This window comes from Heterodontus francisci, chromosome 25 (assembly GCF_036365525.1).
Source record: "Heterodontus francisci isolate sHetFra1 chromosome 25, sHetFra1.hap1, whole genome shotgun sequence".
In the NCBI taxonomy this organism is placed as follows: Eukaryota; Metazoa; Chordata; class Chondrichthyes; order Heterodontiformes; family Heterodontidae; genus Heterodontus; species Heterodontus francisci.
In genome coordinates, this window is record NC_090395.1 from 69,138,527 (window position 1) to 69,162,963 (window position 24,437).

Genomic DNA, 24,437 nt, shown 5'->3' on the forward strand with positions numbered 1-24,437 from the left:
CCACCACCTGCAAGTTCCCCTCCAAGCCACACACCATCCTAACTTGGAACTATATCGTCGTTCCTTCACTGTTGCTGGATTAAAATCCTGGAACCCCCTTCCTAACAACACTGTGAGTGTATCGACACCCCAAGGACAGCAACGGTTCAAGAAGGCAGCTCACCATCACCTTCTCAAGGGCAATTAGGGATGGGCAATAAATACTGGCATAGCCAGCGACGCCCATGTCCCCCGAACGAACAAAACTGCCTCTCCTCATTCCTACAACCAAAATGAATCACTTCCCACTTTTCTGCATTACATTTCATCTGCCACACATCTGCCCATTCCACCAGCCTGTCTATGTCCTCCAGAAGTTTATCACTATCCTCCTTATGGTTGACAATACTTCCAAGTTTGTCTCATCTGCAAATTTTGAAGTTGTGCCCTGTACACCCAAGTTTAGGTCATTACCATATATCAAGAAAAGCAGTGGTCCTACCACCACGCCCAGGGGAACCTCACTATAAACCTTCCTCCAGTCTGAAAAACAAACATTGACTGCTACTGTTTCCTGTCACTCAGCCAACTTCATATCCTTGCTGCCACTGTCCTTTTTATTCCTTGGGCTTCAACTTTGCTGATGAGCCTGCTATGTGGCACTTTATCAAATACTTGTTAGAAGTCCATGTATTGCACATGAAACACATTCCTCTCATCAACCCTCCAAGACACTTGGAGGCTCTCTGCTGCTCTTGAAATAGTGCTTGAACTGGCAGCGCCTGAAGTTGAACATCTCAACTGAAAGACAAGCACTCCTCTCAGTACTACAGCAGAGTGAAGCATGAAGCCAAAACCTGCTACCTCCGGTGTAAGAGTCCTACCAACTCAGCCAAAACAAATAAAGTTTCGCCAAAGCCCCCCAAATACAAATCAACAAAAATGTCAGAGCAATCAAATCTTCTATCCTATATTATATACCTCTTACCCACCCAAGACATCAGTCTTGGCTAAGCAGTAGCTCTCTCACCTCTGAGTCGGAAGTCTGCGGGTTCAAGTTCTACCCCAGAGGCTTGATCGCATAATCTAAGCCGACACCTGAGTGCAGTATGAGGGAGCACTGCACTACTAGATGCGCTGACTTTCGGAAGAAATGTTAAACCGAGGCCCCATCTTCTCTCTCAGGTGGACGTAAAATAACCCAATATTATTTTATGAACTGGGGAGTTAGACCAATATTTCTCCCTCAACCAACATTACACAAATGACACTGCACTGATTGCAGAGACAGAAGAGGCCCTACAGGAAATTGTGAACAAAGTGAATGCAAGAAGTGTGGAATATAGATTTAGAATGACTGTGAAGAAAACCAAGACAATGGTGTTATGCAGGGACCTAACCTCAGAGGTGAAATTGAAGTAAATGGACATGTCCTGGAACAAACGAAAAGGTTTTCATACCTTGGGCAGCTTATCACAGATCTGACCGAGAGATCTAAAGGAGAACTGAGATAGCCACGACTAGCTTTGTCAGAATGAAGGACTTGTTAACATTAAAGAAACTGACCCTGAATCTTAGAAAAAGAATGCTGAGGTGCTACATTTTGTCATCTATGTTATATGCCTCAGAGACAGGGGCAACAAATAAAGAGACCATTGATAAGCTAAATGCATTCAAGATGTGGACATATTTGAGGATGTTCTGCATATCTTGCACAGACAGAAAGACAAACGCAGGAAGTGCTGGAAATAACTGGAGAAAAGAGGAAATTAGCGCGTAACATCAAAGAGAGAAAGTTACAATATTTCAATCACATCATTAGAACAGAAGGTAGACAGAGACAATTATTGGAAGGGAAGATCGATGGAAACATAGGAGGGAATCACAGAATAATACAGTGCAGAAGAGGCCCTTCGGCCCATCGAGTCTGCACCGATGCATTAAAGACACCTGACCTGTCTACCTAATCCCATTTGCCAGCACTTGGCCCATCGCCTTGAATGTTATGACGTGCCAAGTGCTCATCCAGGTACTTTTTAAAGGATGTGAGGCAACCTGCCTCTACCAACCTCCCAGGCAGGGCATTCCAGACTGTCACCACCCTCTGGGTAAAAAAGATCTTCCTCAAATCCCCCTTAAACCTCCCGCCCCTCACTTTAAACTTGTGACCCCTCGTAACTGACCCTTCAACTAAGGGGAACAGCTGCTCCCTATCCATCCTGTCCATGCCCCTCATAATCTTGTACACCTCGATCAGGTCACCCCTCAGTCTTCTCTGCTCCAGCGAAAACAACCCAAGCCTATCCAACCTCTCTTCATAGCTTAAATGTTCCATCCCAGGCAACATGCTGGTGAATCGCCTCTGCACCCCCTCCAATGCAATCACATCCTTCCTATAATGTGGCGACCAGAACTGCACACAGTACTCCAGCTGTGGCCTTACCAAAGTTCTGTACAACTCCAACATGACCTCCCTGCTTTTGTAATCTATGCCTTGATTGATAAAGGCAAGTGTCCCATATGCCTTTTTCACCACCCTATTAACCTGCCCTTCTGCCTTCAGAGATCTATGGACAAACACGCCAAGGTCCGTTTGTTCCTCGGAACTTCCCAGTGTCAGGCCATTCATTGAAGAAAATGGATGACAGATATAATGGACTGAATGCAGTTGACCTATGCAGAATGTATAAAGACAGCACAGGACAGACAGAGGTGGAGATCCATGACAGTCAACCTTCTGGGAAGATGATGACACCAATAGATGAACGAACATTACCAAAACACATGGCTTGTTTGTTATCTGACTGTTTCTTGTGGGACCTTTCTGTGCATAAATTGGGTTCCTATAGTAGAACAGAGACTACACTTCAAAAGTAGTCCATTTATTGTAAAGGGCTTTGGGACATCTAGAGGTCACAAAAGGCACTATATAAATGCAAGTCTTTCTTTTTGTGCCTCTAGACTATCTCATCGCACTTCACATTATCTTATTAGCAACTGCTTATAAACAGCATTAGCAGAGATCAGGAAGCAGATACTATACTAGTCGAGCACAAAACAAGCACAAACAGCACAGCATCTCAGCTGGACTTGCTGTGCGGTCAATAATACTCGCCCACCAAAACAAAAAACAACACAGACATTTCTTACCAGTCTGTTCCGGCTCACTCTTATCTTCATCTTCAATGTCAAACTCAGATTCTCTCTCTTCATATTCAACATTCTCGTCTAACTCTTTGAAGTCTGGAGCAAATGCACTCCAATTTTCCTAAGTGAGAAACAACCATGAGTCAAACGCTCGGTATTCACTCGGAATACTGAACCCCAAACATCCAAACCTGAAATAAAGGCTTACCTTCCTGGGAGTGAAAAGGAATACTGGCACGTGTATTTGGGGAAAAAAAAAAGAGGCGGGTGATGGGATGGGGAGGGAAGAAGGGAAAGGAGGAGGAGAAAGCATCTGTCCCATAGCTAATCATGCGGTTCTTTTAATTGTGGGATAGATTTACCCCATTTTCTAGTCATTCACTTCCAAAAATCTTAGCCCCATTCCTATTTAAACTATTTTCACTAGTCACCAGCGCAAGACAGAGTAGCCCTAAAGACAGCTCACAAACACCTTAGCCCCCAATCAGTCCGCAAGCAAAAACGTACTTCAGCCAGAAAGAATGAATCTCTCTCTCCTCATCCTGTCAGTCCCCCACCCATTCTACCTTGTTCAACTTCAACTGGGACTAAGAATGCAGCGGTCCCCTACAAGGGAGCCCACACTCAGTTTATAGCTACTGGGTCACCCATTTCCTCTCTTCAGCCCCCAATCTCAATCAGGACTGTTTAGGGAGACTGTGAACTGATGGGAAGGCTGTTGAGTTAGGAATTTATCCAACTGTAAAACTGATCTTCGCTGCTCCTCACTGGAAAAGAATAAGACAAGAATCAGACGCCAGGACATCCTCAGCAAGTCCCACTTTCAGCTTTCAGACACTCGCGAGTGACTGGATTTGGCTGCTGCTAGCATTTGATTATTTTCCAGACCAATCAGCCAAAGAATAATGCGTGTCAGAGTGAGCCAACAAGTCGTCTGGTGAGATTTGTACACATACACTTAAGTAATTTGTACAATTCCAATTTTGTTTCCTCTCTGTTGAAAACACTGATTCACGCTGGGGTTCCATAGCTACAAGGCATCCTTTTGTACCTCACCCCAAGGACCATGCCACACACGAGAGCCTAGACACCAAGTGTGGGCTACACAGTTGCGTACAATCCACTCTTCACCTGTGTATGTGCACTTTCCAGCATGGGTCAGTGATCAGGCAGGGGAATCCTGGTGTGGTGCCTGACATCTGGCAATAGTCATTTGGATGGATCACCCTACAGATCCTGGCTCTAAGAAGCACTTACCACTTGATTCTGAGCCCAAATGGACACAACCCCACTGGATATCGAGGCTATGATCGGTCGAACAGGGTGCCACTAAAACAGAAATTTTAAAAGGGAAAAAAAAAGTTAACCTTGCATCTTAACTGCAAACACATCCGAGTCACTGAGTGGAATAATGACTATTCCAGAAATGAATTAGAGAATCAAATATTTTAGACACTATTGGAAGCTAGTGCCTACAATGTTGAAACACAGATTGAGAATCTGACTGAAGCAAGTGTTCACTGCCAAATTATAGGCAGTGCCCTCAACTCAGAAGCTACAGGTCTCTTAATCTACTTTCCACAATAAAAGTTATTTCCTCTAAAAGGTCACATGCAGTTAACCAACATAGAAATCTCTAGCTTTACTCCCATTAAATCAATAGTGTTAGAGGAAGTTCGTTTGCAGCATAAAAACTGGCATTGACCAGTTAGGCCAAATGACCTATCTTCTGTGCTGTAATTTCTATGTAATTCTATCCAAGTCCAAGACATTTCTAAATTCAAAACTGAATGCCCGTTTTGTGTCGAACCTGATGCACAAGATCATAAGAAATAGGAGCAGGACTAGTCTATTTGCCCCTCAAGCGCACTTCACCATTCAATAAGATCACGACTGATCTGATCACGGCCACAACTCCACTTCCCTGCCACCCTCCATAACTCTCGACTCATCTGCAGATCAAACATCTTAACATATTCAAGGCTGAGTTAGATAATGGCTCAGCCTCCACCGCTATCCAGGTAGAGAATTCCAAATATTGATGACGAGACATTTCCGGTGGCACTGCTGAACATGCCAAGGACTGCAGGTGGCTGTGATCAAGAAGGCAATGGGTGGGCAAGCAGCAAAGCCTGAAGCTCAGAGAAGCAGAGGCTCGCACTGAGGTCGAGCAGGGAATGAGAGACTGACAAGGACCGAGGCTCAGTGAAGTGCAGAGGTTTGGGAGTTAGGACTAGAGCTTGGGCTGGTGGAAGAGCAAGTAGCAACCGATAGCTGAGGCATGCGAGAACTCTAATGTGGAGCAAGGAACAGGTTAGGGCTGAAGTGCTGCTGGTATCAGGGGCTTGCTGGCAATTTTTAGATAAGTTACAATTTACCTCTTTCTAGGTTTGCTGGTATGTGAATGTGGCAAACAAAAGCTAAATTTCCCCATTCCCCCATGGTCTGATTGTTTCCCAGTTTTCTGCAATAGAAACAACCAGGAAGCTTGTGCACAGGCTTCAAAAGCACATGAAAAAAGGATCAGAGATGGCACAGCTGTTGTAGGTTTGAGTGTAGAGCAGTACAGAGGCTGACAATTACCCAAAATAATCTCACAGTAAATGGCCAGAATCCCCACCTGCAAATGCAAAATTTAACCAAGGAGTACCTAAATAAAGTCAAGTTAGAAAAAGATTTGCGGAACAATTTCCGGACACTACAGGAGTTAGAGCTTTGGCAGGAAAGTGAAGTTGAGACAGAAGATCAAATATGACCTACTGAGTGGCAGAGGTGGTCATTTGGACTACTCCTGCTCCTATTTCTTATGATCTTAAATGTGGCAGAGCCCATAGTGTTACTCAACCTGAATCAGATGAGAATGTTCCAGAAGCAACTCAGTAATCTGAAGTCTACCAGCAATTAAGAATGCGACAAACCTAATCAGCCACAAATGGTCACTTACTGCTACATCCAGCAATAGCTCGCCCCGTGTGCCATGTAGAATCTTCACCAGATTTCCAATACTCTTCTCCCAGATGTAAAGTGCATGCTGCCGTGCCGAACCAGCACAGATGTACTCCCCATCACCAGAGAAACAACACTTTTTCCAGGGTGTCCTGAGATTGAGATAAACAACCAGGTTGTATATAAAAAAATATTACCAACACAAAAAATGGAAAGAATCTATGTGTGTGTAATTCTGGTATACACATTAAAAGAAACCTGCAGGAAGTTATAGATTATACATCAACGCTCACCATACTTATGCCTGGTGACTTCTATAAACAAAAAGATTCAACTCATTTTATAAAAACAGGAGCATTTTTAAAAAATTAAACCACCATTAGCAAAAACAAGCGCTTTGAAAGGTGCCATATCTGACAACAATTCTTCAAAAGAAAGTCATTAGAGAAAAACAAGCATTCTTCCATTAAGGTGAATTTCACAATCAATTAAATCAACCAGATTAAACAAATGAAGGTCTGACACCCACAAACATTTGAGTCAGTCTCCTTAACAACAGCACTGTGAAAATGGTCAGGTCTAAAGCAACGCACTGCTGATGAATCCATCAACTACAATACTGTGCCTATACCACAGGTTATGTTGTTATACAATAAGCTGTTTAGAAAATGTATCTCCAGTTATCCAGCTTATTACCTGTTCACCAGGTCCTGCAGTTTCTGCATTGGTTCAGGCTCCCCATCGCGCCCACATGTTAAAATCTCCCGGCCATCATATACTCGAATGATTCTGTCTGCTGTGTTTATTAGGAAACAACTGTCGAGATAAAGAGAACAGTTTAGAGAAAGAGAATACAACACTACACTGAGGCAGAGAGGAATTAAATCACTGGCTTATACAAGCACGGGAATAAAATGCAGTGAGACCTATCTAATGATTGTTAGATAGTATGAAGTGTTAAAATCAAATTGAACAGTGCATAATATAGTGCTGGAGAATGAAGGCTCGCACTCGTTTCAAGTGCTGTAAGTCAGGGGAATAAAGTGGAATTATTAAAAAGGCTAACTGAATATTTTGGGGGAATGGGGGCAGGGGTGGAAACAGGAGGAGGGGGGGGGGGGGGGGGGGTTACATCAATTTTACTCTATTCAATAACCCAGAGTGAATTATATCCTCCAAACTTCATTGCTAAACAATCATTTTATATTTCTGCATTTTTGTTTTAAAAAAACCTCACAGAAGATTTATGAAGGAGGGGGAAGAACGACGACTTTGGTGTTTCTGAAGCTGAAGAATAAACATAACTGTACAGGTCACTCAGCACCTTTTCTTGCACAAAGTGCATCATTCCCAAATTTCCATTACACGGAGGTTATCGTGCCCTCTGTCTCACTGCATTGAACTACTTCACGCACCAGCCAAACTGATCACCTTTTGGGGGAAACTTCCAATGTGTCATAAACTATGAGCAATGTTGTGTTGCTGTCTCATGCCCAGCAGTTCTTCTGCCTGAAGTCATTAAGCATTAGACGTTTACAGCCAGCAATGTTAACCCCAGGTTAAAGGAGACAGGAATCTGTGGTAAACTAATGCAGCAACCCAGTGCCCTATACATTCCACATGTAATCTGCTTCTCAGGTGAAAAAGGAGTAATTCCCTATAAATATAAAAAAGGGGTGGAACCCTGCATGAATTGTTATCATAGCAGTGCTGCTCCCCCAGTGGATAAGGCGGAAAGTAGTTGAGCATAAATTAAAACAAAAAATGCTCAAAATACTCAGCAAGTCAGGCTGCATCAGGTGAAAGGTCATCGACCTGAAACGTTAACCCCTCTGCTCTCTCCACAGATGCTGCCAGACCTGTTGAATATTTCCAGCATTTTCTGTTGTTATTTCATACGAGAGCGTAACTGGGCTTGCTGCACATCTGTTGTGGCCAAGCATCCTGCCAGCACATCCTTCAGGCTTACGCCAAAACAACAGCCACTTGGGCAAGGTGCCAGAGAGTACCTGGCATTGACAAATATCTGCTCAAGTACAGAATCAATTCATTTTGGGGGATGAGGAGAGAGAGCTGGCACTAGAGGGAGGATTCTTCAAAGCAATGTAAGTAAAATTTCATTGGTGTGATACCTCTCTGGAGCTCCCATTCTGATCACTGGCCAACCACTGAATACACCGAGAGGTTATGTACCAGATCCACACAGACAAGCACCACTGATAGGAAATTTAGAATGGGCTTCATTTTCAATGAAATCTGAGAAACAGTTAATGCCTCACCTCCCTTTCCTTGCAAATTCGATAGATTTAATAGCGGTGGTGTTGCTAGTGCCTGTTGTGACTCGGAATGAAGCTACCAGCTCTTGTGTGTCTGTCTTTAGAACCAAGATCTGAAAATGCAAGGCACATTTTAGCATCACCAACAGACATGGGGCAATCGAGTAATGATGCTGCCTGGCTGAACTTGTTCTCACATTGAGCAACTTCTCCTTCAACTCCAGTCACTTCCATCAAGTAAAAGGTGCTGCTATGGGTACCCATATGGGTCCTGGTTAAGCATGTCTTTTTGTGGGATATGTCGAACATTCCTTGTTCCAATCCTACTCAGGCCCCCTCCCCCAACTCTTTTTCCGGTACATTGATGACGGCATCGGTGCCGTTTCCTGCTCCCGCCCCGAACTAGAAAACTTGAGCATCTTTGCTTCCAATTTCCACCCTTCTCTCACCTTTACATGGTCCATCTCCAACACTTCCCTTCCCTTCCTCGACCTCTGTCTCCACCTCTGGTGATAAGCTGTCTAATATTCATTATAAACCCACCGACTCCCACGGCCACCTTGACTACACTTCCTCACACCCTGCCTCCTGAAAGGACTCCATTCCATTCTCCCAGTTTCTCCGTCAACGACTCATCTGCTCTGATGATGCAACCTTCCACAACAGCACTTCTGCTATGTCTTCCTTTTTCCTTAGCCGAGGATTCCCCCCCACTGTGGCTGACAGGGCCCTCAACTGTGTCTGGCCCATTTCCCACACCTCTGCTCTCACCCCTTCCCCCTCCCTCCCAGAACCCTGAGAGGGTTCCCCTTGTCCTCACTTTCCACCCCACCAGCCTCCACATTCAAAGGATCATCCTCCCCCATTTCCGCCACATCCAGCATGATGCCAGTACCAAACGCATCTTCCCCTCCCCTCCCATCAGCATTCCGAAGGGATCATCCCCTCCGCGACACCCTGGTCCACGCCTCCATTACCTCCACCACCTCGTCCCCTTCCCACGGAACCTTCCCATGCAATCACAGGAGATGTAATACCTGCCCATTTACCTCCTCTCTCCTCACTACCCAAGGCCTACCAGCTGAAGCAGCGATTTACTTGTACTTCTTTCAATTTAGTATACTGTATTCGCTGCTCACAATGTGGTCTCCTCTACATTAGGGAGACCAAATGCAGATTGGGTGACCACTTTGCGGAACACCTCCATTCAGTCCGAAAACATGACCTCGAGCTCCCTGTCACTTGCCATTTCAACACACCCCACTGCTCTCATGCCCACATCTCTGTCCTGGGATTGCTGCAGTGTTCCAGTGAACAGCAACACAAGCTCAAGGACAGCATCCCATTTACCGATTAGGCATGCTACAGCCTACCGGACTGAACATCGAGTTCAATAATTTCAGAGCTTGAATGGCCCACCCTTTTTTATTTAGTTTTACTTTGCATTTTTTATTTTTATTTCATTTTATTTTAGTTTGTTTCATCATTACACTTCTTTTACCATGTGCCTGCCCACTGTTTTGTTTCATGTTTTTGCTTTTGGCTAGGGCTTTCGTTATTCTGTCATTTAACACCCTCTCTGCACTAACACATTGTCTTTCACCACATCATTAACACACTCTTTGTCTTTGCCCCATGACCTCCTTGTCAGTTATTCTCTGTGACCCTCTGCCCTATCAACGCCTTCCCATTTGTTCTTTTGCCGCACCCCCACTTTATTTGCTTAAAACCTATGACATTTCTAACCTTTGCCAGCTCTGATGAAAGGTCACTGACCTGAAATGTTAACTTTGCTTCTCTCTCCACAGATGCTGCCAGATCTGCTGAGTATTTCCAGCACTTTTTGGTTTCATCAATGATGCAGGAGTTGGCATAGGGACAAAGTGACTTAAATAGCAGTATCGTAGCTTTCCATGCCCATTGTCTCAGTAGGCATAAATCCCCCGCCAAAAGATAGAGAAACTACAAACAAGGCATTTCAGCCGACCGCAAAGGCAAAAGACGGAATAGCTCTGTTCTGACAAAAGGTCGAAACATAAAACATCAGAACTTTGCTCTTCAGAAGGTGGAAACTCCATGAACAGCCCCATCCTCAATGATGGCAGAGCAAGTTCACCACATCAGAAGCCAAAGGGTAAGAATGATCCCGAGTTTGATCCTTGGACCATGTCAATTCAGCCAAGCTATTCCAGGCCACCAGTAAGCAACATCATGGCTACACACAGATTTTAAAAAAAGACACCATCCAGAGTTTCCTATCCTGACCATCACTGGCACTGAGAAATGCACAAGGACAGAATCAGGGGCAGGTCTTCTGTCTCTCTTTCTCTCTCCTCTTTTCCCTCCTGCATTTGTTGATAGGCAGTCATTCTTCATCCTGGGCCTCACAGAAGGAGGATGTTACTAGGGGAAGTCACTGGAGGACTGCTGGCATCTGGTGGATCTGTACCCCAGCCACTAGGAGGAGGGCAAGGGCTCGGCAATGGAGAAAAAAAAGAGTTTGTTCTAATGTCATCAAAATGATCAATCTTGTTTCTTAATGCTGTGAAGACCACCATACACCAACAGATACAGCCAGGAGTGACAGAACATTGGATCTTTAGGACTATAGTTCCTATATATTTTACTAGAAGGGATTGAAGAGAGAGAAAAATGGACCTTAAATAAACTTGAGTATCTTTTTTTGAAAAAAGATTAATGTTGGGGAAATTTAAGTTTTACAAATACATTCAGAATTGACGCATCTCATCTGCCTGATAAAACTGGAAATTTGGAGCAGAAAATAAACAAGCTCCCATGTAGTGCTCACCTTTCCCTTGGCATTCCCTGTGTAAATATACTCTCCTCGTCGGTCAAAGGATGCCACAACATTAAGATCTGAATCATCATCTACAGGTAGAACTACATGCTTAGAATCAGAGAGTGTTAACAACACTGGTGCACATTTCATCGGGCAGACGAGGACCCTGTTCCTGTTGACACAGTGCAAACACAAATCAATAACAAACACACCACATAAGGGCATGTCCTTCCTTATTAAACAGAGCTAACCCATGATTGGCCCTCAGACGCCAAGTAGGAGATCCCACACAACAAAAGATACTAAAGGCAATGCCATATATATTCATATCAATGGTGTAAGGAACAATTTAAAACCGCTTGCACTCCAGATGACCAGTCAACAACTTCATTTCATTAACACTGCTCCCATTTTATCAGACAATAGACGCTGGCAATGGTTCTGCTGTTATTTACACATCTATTGACCCATCTTTTGTTTCTTATCATGCCCCATTACACCATCATCCCTTTTGTTATTTGATCACTCCTGCCCATCACACACCTTTCCCTTTGTTCTTTCCTCTGTCTCTTTATCCCTGCCTTTGCAGTTGGCAATAAACAGTTAAATCTCTAACTGCTTCTAATTTTGACGAAAGGTTATCAACCCAAAACCTTAACTCATCTCTCCACAGATGCTTACAGCCAGCAGTTACTGAGATGGTTAAACCCCAGGTTAGAGGAGACAGGAATCTGTGGTAAACTAATGTAGCAACCCAGTGCCCTGTACATTCCACATGTAATCTGCTTCTCAGGTGAAAAAGGAGTGATTCCCTATAAATATAAAAAAGGAGCTGAACCTTACATAAATTGTTATAACAGCAGTACTGCTCCCCCCGTGGATAAGGTGGACAGTAGCTGAGCTTAAATTAAAACAGAAAATGCTGAAAACACTCAGCAAGACAGGCTGCATCAGGTGAAAGTTCATCAACCTGAAACATTAACCCCGTTTCTCTCTCCACAGATGCTGCCAGGTCTGCTATTTCCAGCATTTTCTGTTTTTATTTCATACGAGAGCTTAACTGGGTTTGCTGCACATCTGCTGTGGCCAAGCAACCTACCAGCACATCCTCCAGGCTCACAAAAAAAACAACAGCCACTTGGGCAAGGTGCCAAAAAGTACCTGGCATTGACAAATATCTGCTCAAGTACAGAATCAATTCATTTTGGGGGATGAGGAGAGCTGGCACTAGAGGGAGGAAATAAAAATGCAAAAGGGAGGATTCTTCAAAGCAATGTAAATAGAGTTTCAGGGTGTGATACCTCTCTGGAGCTCCCATTCTGATCACTGGCCAACCACTAAATACACCGAGAGGTTATGTACCAGATCCACACAGACAAGCTGCTGAGCATTTCCAGCATTTTCTGCTTTAATTTCAGATTTCCAGCATTCGCAGTATTTTGCTTTAAACCTGTATTAGTTAGGTTTGGCTTCTGTGATTTTTAGCATGACCAAGTTTCCGATAACGTTGAGGCCAAGCACCTCCATGCAGGGTGACAGCAAACTCAGAGCAGCACCGATGGAGGTTCCCACTTACTGTCATCCAGGAGAGAGGAGTGCGCAGCAGAATCAGGAAGTAAACTTTCTTTTTGAATATGCAAGGGACAAAAAGAGGAAACCATTTACTTAAGGCTGCGTTTGCTGACACTGCTACCACTAGGTGGCGCTGTAGTGGCACATGCACAAATGCAGCCTGTGCCACTAAAACGTCAGTCTGCGACTTCAGGCAGCTGCCAGGACTAAAGATGGCGCTGTTCAAATAATCACACGAAGGCAACCTGACCTAAACACATGGCAGCACACAATGGCGGGAGGGAGAAAGCGAGCAAGCGAGCGAGCTGGCCGGGGATGTGGGGGGGGTGAAGCAGAGCGGCCGGAGAGAGCACCGAGGGAGGGGAGCGGAGCGGCCGAAGAGAGTAGCGAGGGGGGGGGGGAGAAAGAGCGGAGCGGCCGAAGAGAGCAGCGAGGGCGGGGGGGGGGGAGCGGAGCGGCCAGAGAGAGCAGCAAGGGGAGCGAGCGGAGTGGCCGGAGAGAGCAGCAAGTGGGGGAGTGGAGCGGCCGGAGAGAGCAGCGAGGGTGGGGGGAGCGGAGCTTGACGCATGGGTGAATACCTGTTGCCGTTGCATTGCTGTACACGTAAAACGCATGCACAGCGGCCGACCAGGCGCATTGCCCGAAGATGCACACGTTACACGATGACGTCATTGGCGCATGCGCTAACCGGTCCTGGCAAGTTGGAACGCAGCGCACGCGCAGACAGCAGGAGCCCGTCTGCGCATGTACGCTCCTTGGCGCAGCCTGATAACTTCAGTGGCCGGCTGCGTTGTCAGGAATCACTGTTTACTTAAAGCTCTGTGTATAATTTGTGTTCATCATTGTTAAACCTGGGAATGGAACACTTTCTGAAGCCAAAGCCAAATACTCAGTAGCTCATGAGTGTTAAACTCCCCATAATCTATGTCAACTGAGCAACACAGCCCCAACTAGACAACTATCTAGTGTACAAAACAGACACTTCCCCACACCAGCAATCGTGTGGTTCAGCTATATGTCACTTTAATGCGAATTAGTGTCACATTAGTCCCATACACACCTGAAACTGGACTGAGACTGTCCAACGTCATGTCACACAGGAAAGTGCCTTTAAAATTGCTAAGCTTTCACATTTTGGAGAGGAACATAAACAGAAAAATTAGAAAGGCGTTTCACCCATCTCACTTCCATAGTCCCAAGGAAGTCCTGCGGACCAAAGATTTGAAATTTTCTACTTTCCTGGCAAGTTGTCTTTCATTGTAAATCGATCTAAATTCTTGGAATACTTACTGATCTCTGGGATGGAACTGCACTTTGAGAACAGGTGAAGGAAAGCGGAACCTCTGGTCACAGTCTCCAGACAGAACATCCCAAAGCGAAACTATGTTATCGGTTGAAGCACTGACTAGTTTATGCCCATCGCGACTCCAACTGTAAAACAGAAGAAAAATAAGTGATATGTAAAGCTATCAAGGAACTAACAAACCAACATTTTGTAAGACATTTGTACTTTTTATTTATCATTTTAATAAGTACAATTTGTGAGAATGCAATGGCAGCCACAATGGGGAATACTAAACACTGGCACAAATCTATCAAAAATAATAATCTAGCAACTAAAGGGGAAAGGTCAAAGGGATTACTTTTGATTCAACGAAAAGAACCAATGCAACTGTGCCTAATATAACTAAAGAAATGGATCCAAAGAGATACAGCATGACTGCCATGCTCGAAGTACTGGACCCAGAGACATGTGCGCCAAATCCGCCATGGTGCAAAATTTGACTATATTTTTTAATTTAAAAAAAGATCTGAACAAAAAGTACCTTCCCTTTTAACAGTAGCCAAGTGTTTCAAAGTTGCAGAGCACAATAGTTCCTGTTAAAGGGAAGAGGAAGAGTAGATGATGTTGAGTATTGTGGCACTAATCAGAGGCTCCACCAAGTGGCCGAATAAGATTATACACAATCCTGCTGGGTTCTGATGTTCAAATCCACTGATCATAGAAGTGCTGAATTAATACCAAGGATTTGGGATGAGGGAAGACAAAAGAGATGATCAGACACCATTTCATTGCAAATCCAAAATCTTGGAATACTTAATGATGGAACTGCAGATTGAAAACAGACAAAGCAAAACTGGAACCGTGGTGTTGCTCTTCCACCTTCTGGTGGAGGAGAGTAGTTCCAGCACTCTCAAACAAATAGCAATGTGGGAGAGCAAATAACAGCACTTTCAATGGGGGAAGAAAAAAAATCAGGAGGTGGAAAGGAGGAGGGGGGGGGGGGGCATTTTGCGCATACAGCAAATAAGATAGAAAATGGAAGTCCTTAATATTTAGTTTAATTGACTTCAGATTAGTCAAGCTCTCATGTAACTTCATGGTGTGCTGCAATATTAAGAAACTGGGTTTAGAAAAAAAAAAGGAAAGTGTACTGGCGAGGTGTAGCATCACCAGGTTGAGAACTTCATGGGTCAGTGTTTGGACCCCTGATGTTTCTTGGCTACATAAAATGGCCCAGATGCAAAAGCAACTTTAAGATCCAATTGCGGAGCACATCAATGAGGGACTTCAGTACAGCCAGAGAATGCAGCTCAGATTTCACAGGATGATTTAGATCAGCTGTATAATTAGTCACAAGAGTTATACAGCACAGAAATGTCCGTGCCGGCCATCAAGCCTATCTATTCTAATCCCATTTTCCAGCACTTGGCCCGTAGGCTTGCATGCTATGACGTTTCAAGTGCTCATCTAAATACTTCTTAAATGTTGTGCGGGTTCCTGCCTCTACCACCCCTTCAGGCAGTGTGTTCCAGATTCCAACCACCCTCTGGGTGAAAATGTTTTTCCTCAAATCCCCTCTAAACCTCCTGCCCCTTAGCTTAAATCTATGCTCCTTGGTAATTGGCAAGGGAAAAAGTTTCTTCCTATCTACCCTATCAATGCCCCTCATAATTTTGTATGCCTCAATCAGGTCTCCCCTCAGCCTCCTCAGCTCTAAGGAAAACAACCCTAGCCTACCCAGTCTCTCTTCACAGCTGAAATGCTCCAGCCCAGGCAACATCCTGGTGAATCTCCTCTGCACCCTCTCCAGTGCAATCACATCCTTGCTATAGTGTGGTGACCAGAACTGCACACAGTACTCCAAGCTGTGGCCTAACTAGCATTTTATACAGCTCCATCATAACCTCCCTGCTCTTATATTCTTGGCTAATAAAGACAAGTATCCCATATGCATCCCTAACCACCTTATCTACCTGTGCTGCTGCCTTCAGTGATCTATGGACAAGTATAGTAAGGTCCCTCTGTACTTCCTAGGGTTCTACCATCCATTATATATTTCCCTGTCTTGTTAGTCCTCCCAAAATGCATCACCTCATACTTCTCAGGATTAAATTCCATCTGCCATTGCTCTGCCCATCTTACCAGCCCTTCTACATCGCCCTGTAGCAGGCATTGAGCAGACAAATGAAATTTAAACAGACAAATGCAGTGTATTGCATTTTATGACAAGTGAACGAGCAGAAAACATTATATACACAAGACAACAGAATTAACACAAAGAGGCTTTGAAAGGAGGTGATAATAAACCCATTACTTTCAATATCAAGATAACATAAGTGATTGGCAAAGTAAACAGATATTGGGTCAGCAGGAATCATGCAGTACAAATGTTGGTTATGATAATGCTCCGTAATGCACTGTTCAGGCCTCACTTGGAATACTGTGTGCAAATCTGCCATTTCACATCAAAGGGCACAGATGTGCATTGGAAAATATGCAGAAAAGAACAGCATGTCCCAAATGTAAATGGCGACGAGCTACAAAAAAAAAGATTAAGCTCCAAGTCCAGAAGGAAGGTAAAGAGATCTACCTCACTGATGTATAGGAAGTATTAAATAGTATAGATAGGTGATCACAGAATATTGGATGAAAGCCATATCAAGCCAGTAGAACGAGAGGAAATTCATTTAAATTAATGAAGTCAGTTTTTAAACAGATCTTGAAAAAGATTCTTTGCTCACTGGTGGGGGGTAAGTGTTTGGAATGATCTGCTTGGTAAGATAGCTGAAGTTCAAGGATTTGTTCAATGCAAGGTTGGTTTTCAAGAGTATACTTCATTAATTATTGATGGATGACTGCATCAGGAGTTTTATGCGACAGGCTACAAGACATTCACTATAAAAATAGTGGTCAAACAATGGAGATTTAGCTGCAGTTCACTTCTGATTGGGGTCTGAAACATTAAGCCATTTTTTCTCCTTCAGGTGCTAATCAGTCTGTTTTGCATTTCCAGAATTTTCGGTTTCTATTTCAGACTTCCAACATTTCAGCTTTTATCTTGATCTGTAGATACGCTACCAGCGATTCCTCCAGGGGCACTTAAATATCACCTAACCCCTGCAAAACACTAAATCCAAGGAAGATGCACTGCTCTGTTGTGCATGGTTAGTTACAAGTTTGCAAACCAATATTTATAGTCCCCCACGCCAAATGCGTTAATTTCTACTCTCACCACTCCACCAGCAGCAGCTCAGAACATTCCCTGATGGAGACCAGAGTTGGATGACAGAGAACCCCTGCCATCATCTTAGTGATGTTCAAGAGCAATAAAGGGCATGGGAACAACCCAAAGAGATTGACATCCCTGTCAAATATTTAATGATATCAAACGCAGAATCACAGAAAGTGCTTGAGAACCACAGACCAGCATTCGGAATAATAAGAACTCTCTGATAATGGACAGAAACATGCAATTAAATCACATTTCAACACAAATGCAAGTTTAGTGGGGGGAGTTTGTTCACTGATAGCTCATTGGGCAAAGTTGGCATGTAGCAGAGTCAAAGACCAGAAGTTCCCAGGTTTGAGTGTAGAGAGGTAATCAATCTCAGTCAAAGGAGCACTAGAATTTGGCTCACAGACCCTTCCCCAGACCAGGCAGTGAAAAACTGACTCCTTATCTAAAATCCCCTGCTGGAAAACATACACTGCTAGACAGCTGACCCCCATCCCAACCACCTGCCCCCCACCACGCCACATTCAAACAGCTGACACTGCACAGGATCGAAATGCATTCACGGGAGGGGCTACCTTGGAATGCAACAGATGGCACTGTGGAACTGAACCTCAAAATGGAGTCAACACAAAATTGGTGGTAGGAGGCTAGCAAACTGTGATTTTTTTTTAAAAAAGAGATACGCATACACACAACACGCACACGATCAATTACCATAGTGAACAAACTGGATGTATGTGCGCGCTGATGATTTTGGCAATACCCCTCGTCAGGAAGTCCCAAATAACAATACGCCCGTCGTTGCACCCCACAGCAAGCAGTGTACCCCACCTGTTAAAGGTACAGGTGAGGGCCATGCTAATACAGTCCAGGGTTCCATCTGCCTCCTAAACAAAGAAAAAAATTACACAAAGTCATAACACAGAGAAGAGCAAGATTGCATTTATACACAACAACTTGCACTTATACAGCACCTTTAACAAGGTAAAAGCATCCCAAAGTGCTTCACAGGAGTGAAATCTTTAGGGACATCACATGTGGTGAGTGCAGCGTGCTCAGGAGGAACAGGTGACTTCACATCTATGGTTCCTAAAGCTCTCCACCACTGCGAGTTTTTCTCACCTCATGTCTAGGTCTGTTGTAGACTCATGGATAGAGATTGATCGCTGTGATTAGTCAATAATTTTCGTTAACATGTGACTACCAGGATGGTAGAAGACAAACTAGACGGACCCTGAGCTTTTATGTCCAACATTTCCCATGTTAGGGAGGAATGTTGGTCAAGAACCAGAGCTTTCCACTTTCCTTCAAACATTTCAATGGGATCACTTACTTTCATCAAAGCTGGGCGAAGAGGCCTCAGATTTTAATTTAATCTGAAAGAGACTAAACTATGACGCTAAGGCTGATTCTTTGATCTGTGCTCCCTTTGAGCCCCACCACAGGTGGTTCTGTGCTCTGGACTTTTCATTTCCAAGAACCAAGTACAGACTTATGTAATTTTATTAACCGCCAGCTGACAGAAGGGCCTTTCATTCCAGGACTAGAGTCAACCCATATCCCAGAGGTGACAAGCTAGTGCTTTTGCAGCAAGTTTACTACAATATATTAAAACTCATCACTTTCAACAGTGTAGAAGTATTTATATTGCTGAGATGTTACTAGCTTGAAAATAAAAGAACACAAAGAAAAATATATCAGCAGTTGCGAAAAAGGCAAGAAAAGTGTTTTAAACATACCTCTGGGTAGTTCTGTCCAAAGGACTCTGTTTATTTAAAAAAAAAAAGAGGTAATTAAAATAGATCAATTGAAATAGCAGATCTTGAAGATATTTCAAGATTCTTTTACCATCCTCCATTCACGAGATATTGATTTTTGCCGCATTTTAATCTTTAAGAACACTCTTTCCCTCCCCTCACCAACCTAACAGTACCCACAGATTCAAAGAGGCCATTTGGCCCATCGCCTCGTCTTCCCCATAGCCCTGCACATTTTTCTCTTTCAAGTTGTTTTTTTTTAAATCAAACTCCCTTTTTGAAGGTTACTATTGAATTTGCTTCCAGCACCCCATCCCTACCAGATTGTGGCCAAGGAGCCTTGCACTACTTACCTGGAAGTCAGCAAGACTCTCTTTAAGGACGTGTAAAGCCTTTCTGCGAGCTTCCCCACGGCAGACAGGGAGGCCGAGACTGTGAACTCATGATATAGGGAAACCCAAGCACAGAGCCTCGTCCTCATTATCCAAGGTGAAACATCTCTTGTCCTGTGTTGGCTCGTGACGCCACGCATTTTTATTTAATGCACGGGGCGTGGGACTAATTGGGAGTTCTCTCAGAGAGCCAGCAAAAGTGTGATGGGCTGAATGGCCTCCTTCTGTGCTACAGCATTCTATGTATCAAGTTTTGGAGAGGTTCTTTGATCAAGCAATTAAATAATAAAACACAAATATTTAAGGACAAGCAAATCAGCAGCTGTGGTAGAACCCTTCACTACTTGAGAAAATCCTCAAGATCCATGACTTCCATCACTTGCTACTAGTCTCACTCGGACTAATCCAAACCTCTCGCACATGATGAATTTTTTTCTTTTAAGTGTTCATTCACTGGATGTGGATATCGCTGGCAAGGTCAGTATTTATTGCCCATCCCTTGAGAAGGTGGCAGTGAGGCGCCTTCTTAAACTGCTGGAGTTTCTGCGATGAAGGTCCTCTCAGAATGCGGTCGGGAGGGAGTTTCAGGTTTTCTACCCAGCAACAGTAAAGAAACGGTGACAGATTTCCAAGTCAGGATGATGTGCGACTTAGAGGGGAACTTGCAGGTAGTGGTGTTCCCACATGCTGACTGCACTTGTCCTTCTAGGTGGTAGAGATCACGGATTTGGAAGGTGCTGTCGAAGAAGCCTTGGCGAGTTGCTGCAGTCCATCTTGTAGATGGTACATGCTGCAGCCACGTTACACCGATGCGTGAACAGTAGATATTTAAGTTAGTACTGAGGGGTGCCGATCAATCAGATCGCTTTGTCCTGGATGGTGTCAAGCTTTGAGTGTTGTTGGAGCTGCACTGATCCAGGCAAGAGAGGAGTATTCCATCACACTCCTGACTTTTGCCTTGTAAATCCTGATGGATTTGGGAGGTTACACTGAAGAAGCCTTGGCGAGAGTAATTCTATTTAACTGAGCTATCAATTTTCATCTCATTTTTAAAAGTGCATTAATCTACCCCTTCAAGAAAAGGTTGGTTTCTTCAATTTTCTAAGGGCTTATAAAATACGACTGAATCTAAAAGTTTCCAGGAGCCAGATCTTTAATTATAATTGAGTTTCAACCATAACACACATTCCAGCTGTTTATCACCAAAAAATTATATGCTACATAATTTATTTCAAACCAGTAACAGCTTTATAAAGTATTTTTGAATCACATTATATTATGTAGGATATCTAACGACCAATTGTAGAACAGAAAACCGAACAAAGAAATTTAAAACAGACCAATTCATTCGTGAGTAGGTAAGAAATACTCGACTAAAATTGAGTCTGAGATTCTGGCAAGCTGCAAAAGGATATGAGAGAGTCTGTCAGCACCAAATAACAACACTCCAACGCCACCTTGTAGGAGGCATGATTGGGAAATTTGCTGATGACACAAAAATTGGCCGTGTAGTTGATAGTGAAGAGGATAGCCGTAGACTCCAGAAAGATATCAATGGTTTGGTTGAGTGGGTGGAAAAGGGGCAAATAGAATTCGATCTAGATAAGTGCAAGGTAATGCATTTGGGAAGGGCAAATAAAATGAGGGAATACACAATAAACAAGAGGATATTGAGAGGGGTAGAAGAAGTGAGAGACCTTGGAGTGCATGTCCACAGGTCCCTGAAGGTGGGAGGACAGGTAGATAGAGTGGTGAAAAAGGCATATGGAATGCTTTCCTTTACTAGCCAAGGTATAGAATACAAAAGCAGGGATGTAATGCTGGAACTGTATAAAACGCTGGTTAGGCCACAGCTGGAGTATTACGTACAGTTCTGGTCACCACATTACAGAAAGGACAGTTGCTCTGGAGACAGTACAGAGGAGATTTACAAGAATGTTGCCAGGGCTCGACTGTTGCAGCTATGAGGAAAGATTGGATAGGCTAGGGTTGTTTTCCCTAGAATGGAGGAGGCTGAGGGGTGACTTAATTGAGGTGTACAAAATTATGAGGGGCCTAGATAGACAGGAAGGACCTCTTTCCCCTAGTGGAGAGGTCAATTACCAGGGGGCACAGATTTCAGGTGATTGGTAGAAGGATTAGAGAGGACATGAGGAGAAACATTTTCACCCAGAGGGTGGTGGTGTCTGGAATTCACCGCCAGGAACAGTGGAGGAGGCAGAAACCCTCAATTCTTTTAAAAGGTACCTGGACATGCACCTAAAGTAGTGTAACCTGCAAGGCTACGAACCAGATGCTGGAAGGTGGGATTAGATTGGGCAGCTAGTTTATTCGGCCGGCACAGACACGACGGCCTGAATGGCCTCCTGCTGTGCCATACTTTTTCTATGGTTCTATCTTCTAATGGGCACAAGATATTCAGGCAATTGGAATAGCTAGCAATAATTTACATGCGAGATAATGCTGATCAGAAATCTCCATATTAATAGCAAACATATTTAAGCAATGATAAATTCAGTCATAAATCACCTACAAGTCACAGGAGGGACCGAATGCGTGGCTCAAAGACTGGTGTGGTAGAAGTGGGTCCTGGTTTGTGGGGCACTGGCACCAGTACTGGAAAAAGTGGGGGCTGTACTGTTGGGACTGTCTACACCTGAACCGTGCTGGGACCAGTGTTCTAGTGAGTCGCATAACAAGGGAAGTAGTGTTTTAAACTAAATAGTGGGGGCAAGGGATCAAATTTGGGAAGATGTGGTACATCAAATATTAGAGACAAGACAAGAGAGAAAGGTTTTAATGTGGGAAAAGATAAACAGACCGTGACAGGGAGGTACAGTGAGTACAAATCGAAGAGTAAATCAGCAGACAAGGCTAGAGGTTACAAAAATAATAAAAAGAAAAAACTAAAGGCTCTGTATCTGAATACACGTAGCATTCGAAACAAATTAAATGAACTGAATGCGCAAATAGAAATAAATGTGATCCGATAGCCATTATAGAGACATGGCTGCAGGATGGCATAGATTGGGATCTGAATACTGAAGGTACATGACATTTGGGAAGGACAGGAAGCTAGGAAAAAAGGTGGAAGGGTGGCTCTGTTAATTAATGATGGTATTAGCACAATGGAGAGGGACAACCTAAGTTCAAGAAACAGTCCCCCTAACAGTAACACATGGGAGGACAAGGTATAAAGGAAGAAATAATGAGTGTTTGTCTGAAAGGTATGGCGATAATCACGGGGGATTTTAATTTACATTTAGATTGGAAAAATCAGATGGACAAAGGTAGGCTAGATGAGGAGTTCATAGAATGTTTTCGGGATTACTTCATGGAACAGCACATTCTGGAGCCAACCAGACAGCAGGTTGTACAACGAGATAGGATTAATTAATGACCTCATAGTGAAGGCACTCCTAGGCAGCAACCATCATAATATGATTGAATTTTACATTCAGCTTGAGAGAGAGAAGATTGGGTCTATGACTAGTATTTTAAACTTAAATGGGCATGAAAGCACAGCTAGCAAAAGTGAACTGGCAAAATAGGTTAAGGGATAGATCAATAGAGATGCAGTGGCAGACATTTAAGGGGATATTTCAGAATACACAGAATAGATACATTGCAACGAGAAAGAAAAATTCCAAGGGGTGGACCCACCAACGGTGGTTAACTAAAAAAGTTAAAGATAGTATCAAACTTATAGAAAAAGCATATAATTGTGCAAAGATGGGTGGCACGTCAGAAGATTGGACAGAACATAAAAAGCAGCAAAGAACAGCTAAAAGACTAATAAGGAGGGAAAATTAAGAGTATGAGAGAAAGCTGGCAAGAAACATAAAGACAGATAGCAAGAGTTCCTATAGATATTTTAAAAAAGAGTTAACAAAGTGAGCATTTGTCCTACAGAAAGTGAGTCTGGGGAATTAATAAGCAAAATAAAGAGATGGCAGATGATTTGAACAGGTATTTTGCATCGGTCTTCACCATAGAGGATACAAGTAGCATCCCAGAAATAGGTGTAAATCAAGAAATGGAAGGGAGGGAGGAACTCAAGAAAATTACAATGACCAGGGAAGTGGTACCGAACAAATTGTTGGAGCTACGGGCTGACAAGTCCCCGTGTCCTGATGGACTTCATCCTAGGTCTTAAAAGTGGCCAGTGAGACAGTTGATGCGCTGGTTTTGATTTTCCAGAATTCCCTGGATTCAGGGAAGGTTCCATTAGATTGAAAATAGTCAATGTAACTCCTTTATTCAAAAAGGGAGAGAAACAGAAAGCAGGAAACCACAGGCCAGTTAGCTTAACATCGGTCATAGGAAAATGTTAGAAGCTATTACTAAAGACATAATAGCAGGACATCTAGAAAAATTCAGGCAGAGTTATTAACATGGTTTGCGAAAGGGAAATCATGCTTAACCAATTTATTGAAGTTAGTTGAAGAAGTAACATGTGCTGTGGATAAAGGGGAACCAGTGGATGTACTGTACTTAAATTTCAGAAGGCATTTGATAAGGTGCCACATCAAAGGTTACTACGGAAAATAAAAGTTCATGCGGAAAATAAAAGTTCATGGTGTAGGGGGTAACATTTTGGCATGGATAGAAGATTGGTCAACTATCAGGAAAGAGAGAGCAGTCAAAAATGGGTCATTTTCTGGTTGGCAAGATGTAACAAGTGGTGTGCCACAGTTCTGGGGCCTCAACTTCTTACAATTTATATAAATGACTTGGATGAAGGGACCTAAGGTAAATTTGCTGAAGAGACAAAGATAGGTGGGAAGAGGATATAAGGAGGCTACAAAGGGATTTAGCTAGGTTAAGTGAGAGGGTAGAAAGATTTGGCAAATGGAGCATAATGTGGGAAAATGTGAAATTGTCCACTTCGGCAGGAAGAATAAAAAAGAAGCATATTATCTAAATGGAGAGAGATTGCAGATCGATCTGGGTGTCCTTGTGCATGAATCGCAAAAGATTAGTATGCAGGTACAGCACATAATTAGGAAAGCTAATAGAATGTTATCATTTATTGCTAGGGGAATTGA

At 43.4% G+C, this 24,437-nt stretch overlaps 1 protein-coding gene across 4 annotated transcripts in view; it reads right to left on the reverse strand.

Annotated features, from left to right (window-relative positions):
* The window catches only part of rbbp5 (retinoblastoma binding protein 5), a 71,496-nt gene that overhangs the window by 29,246 nt on the left and 17,813 nt on the right, over positions 1-24,437 (reverse strand). For all 4 annotated transcript variants that reach the window (XM_068057447.1, XM_068057445.1, XM_068057446.1 and 1 more), the window contains exons 2-10: positions 18,980-19,005; positions 17,955-18,127; positions 14,011-14,151; positions 11,158-11,320; positions 8,352-8,461; positions 6,769-6,888; positions 6,071-6,224; positions 4,384-4,455; positions 3,130-3,247 (exon numbers count right to left, since the gene is read on the reverse strand). In XM_068057447.1, the coding sequence (XP_067913548.1) occupies positions 3,130-3,247; positions 4,384-4,455; positions 6,071-6,224; positions 6,769-6,888; positions 8,352-8,461; positions 11,158-11,320; positions 14,011-14,151; positions 17,955-18,127; positions 18,980-19,005 (1,077 nt within the window). The remainder of the gene's footprint in view (positions 1-3,129; positions 3,248-4,383; positions 4,456-6,070; positions 6,225-6,768; positions 6,889-8,351; positions 8,462-11,157; positions 11,321-14,010; positions 14,152-17,954; positions 18,128-18,979; positions 19,006-24,437) is intronic.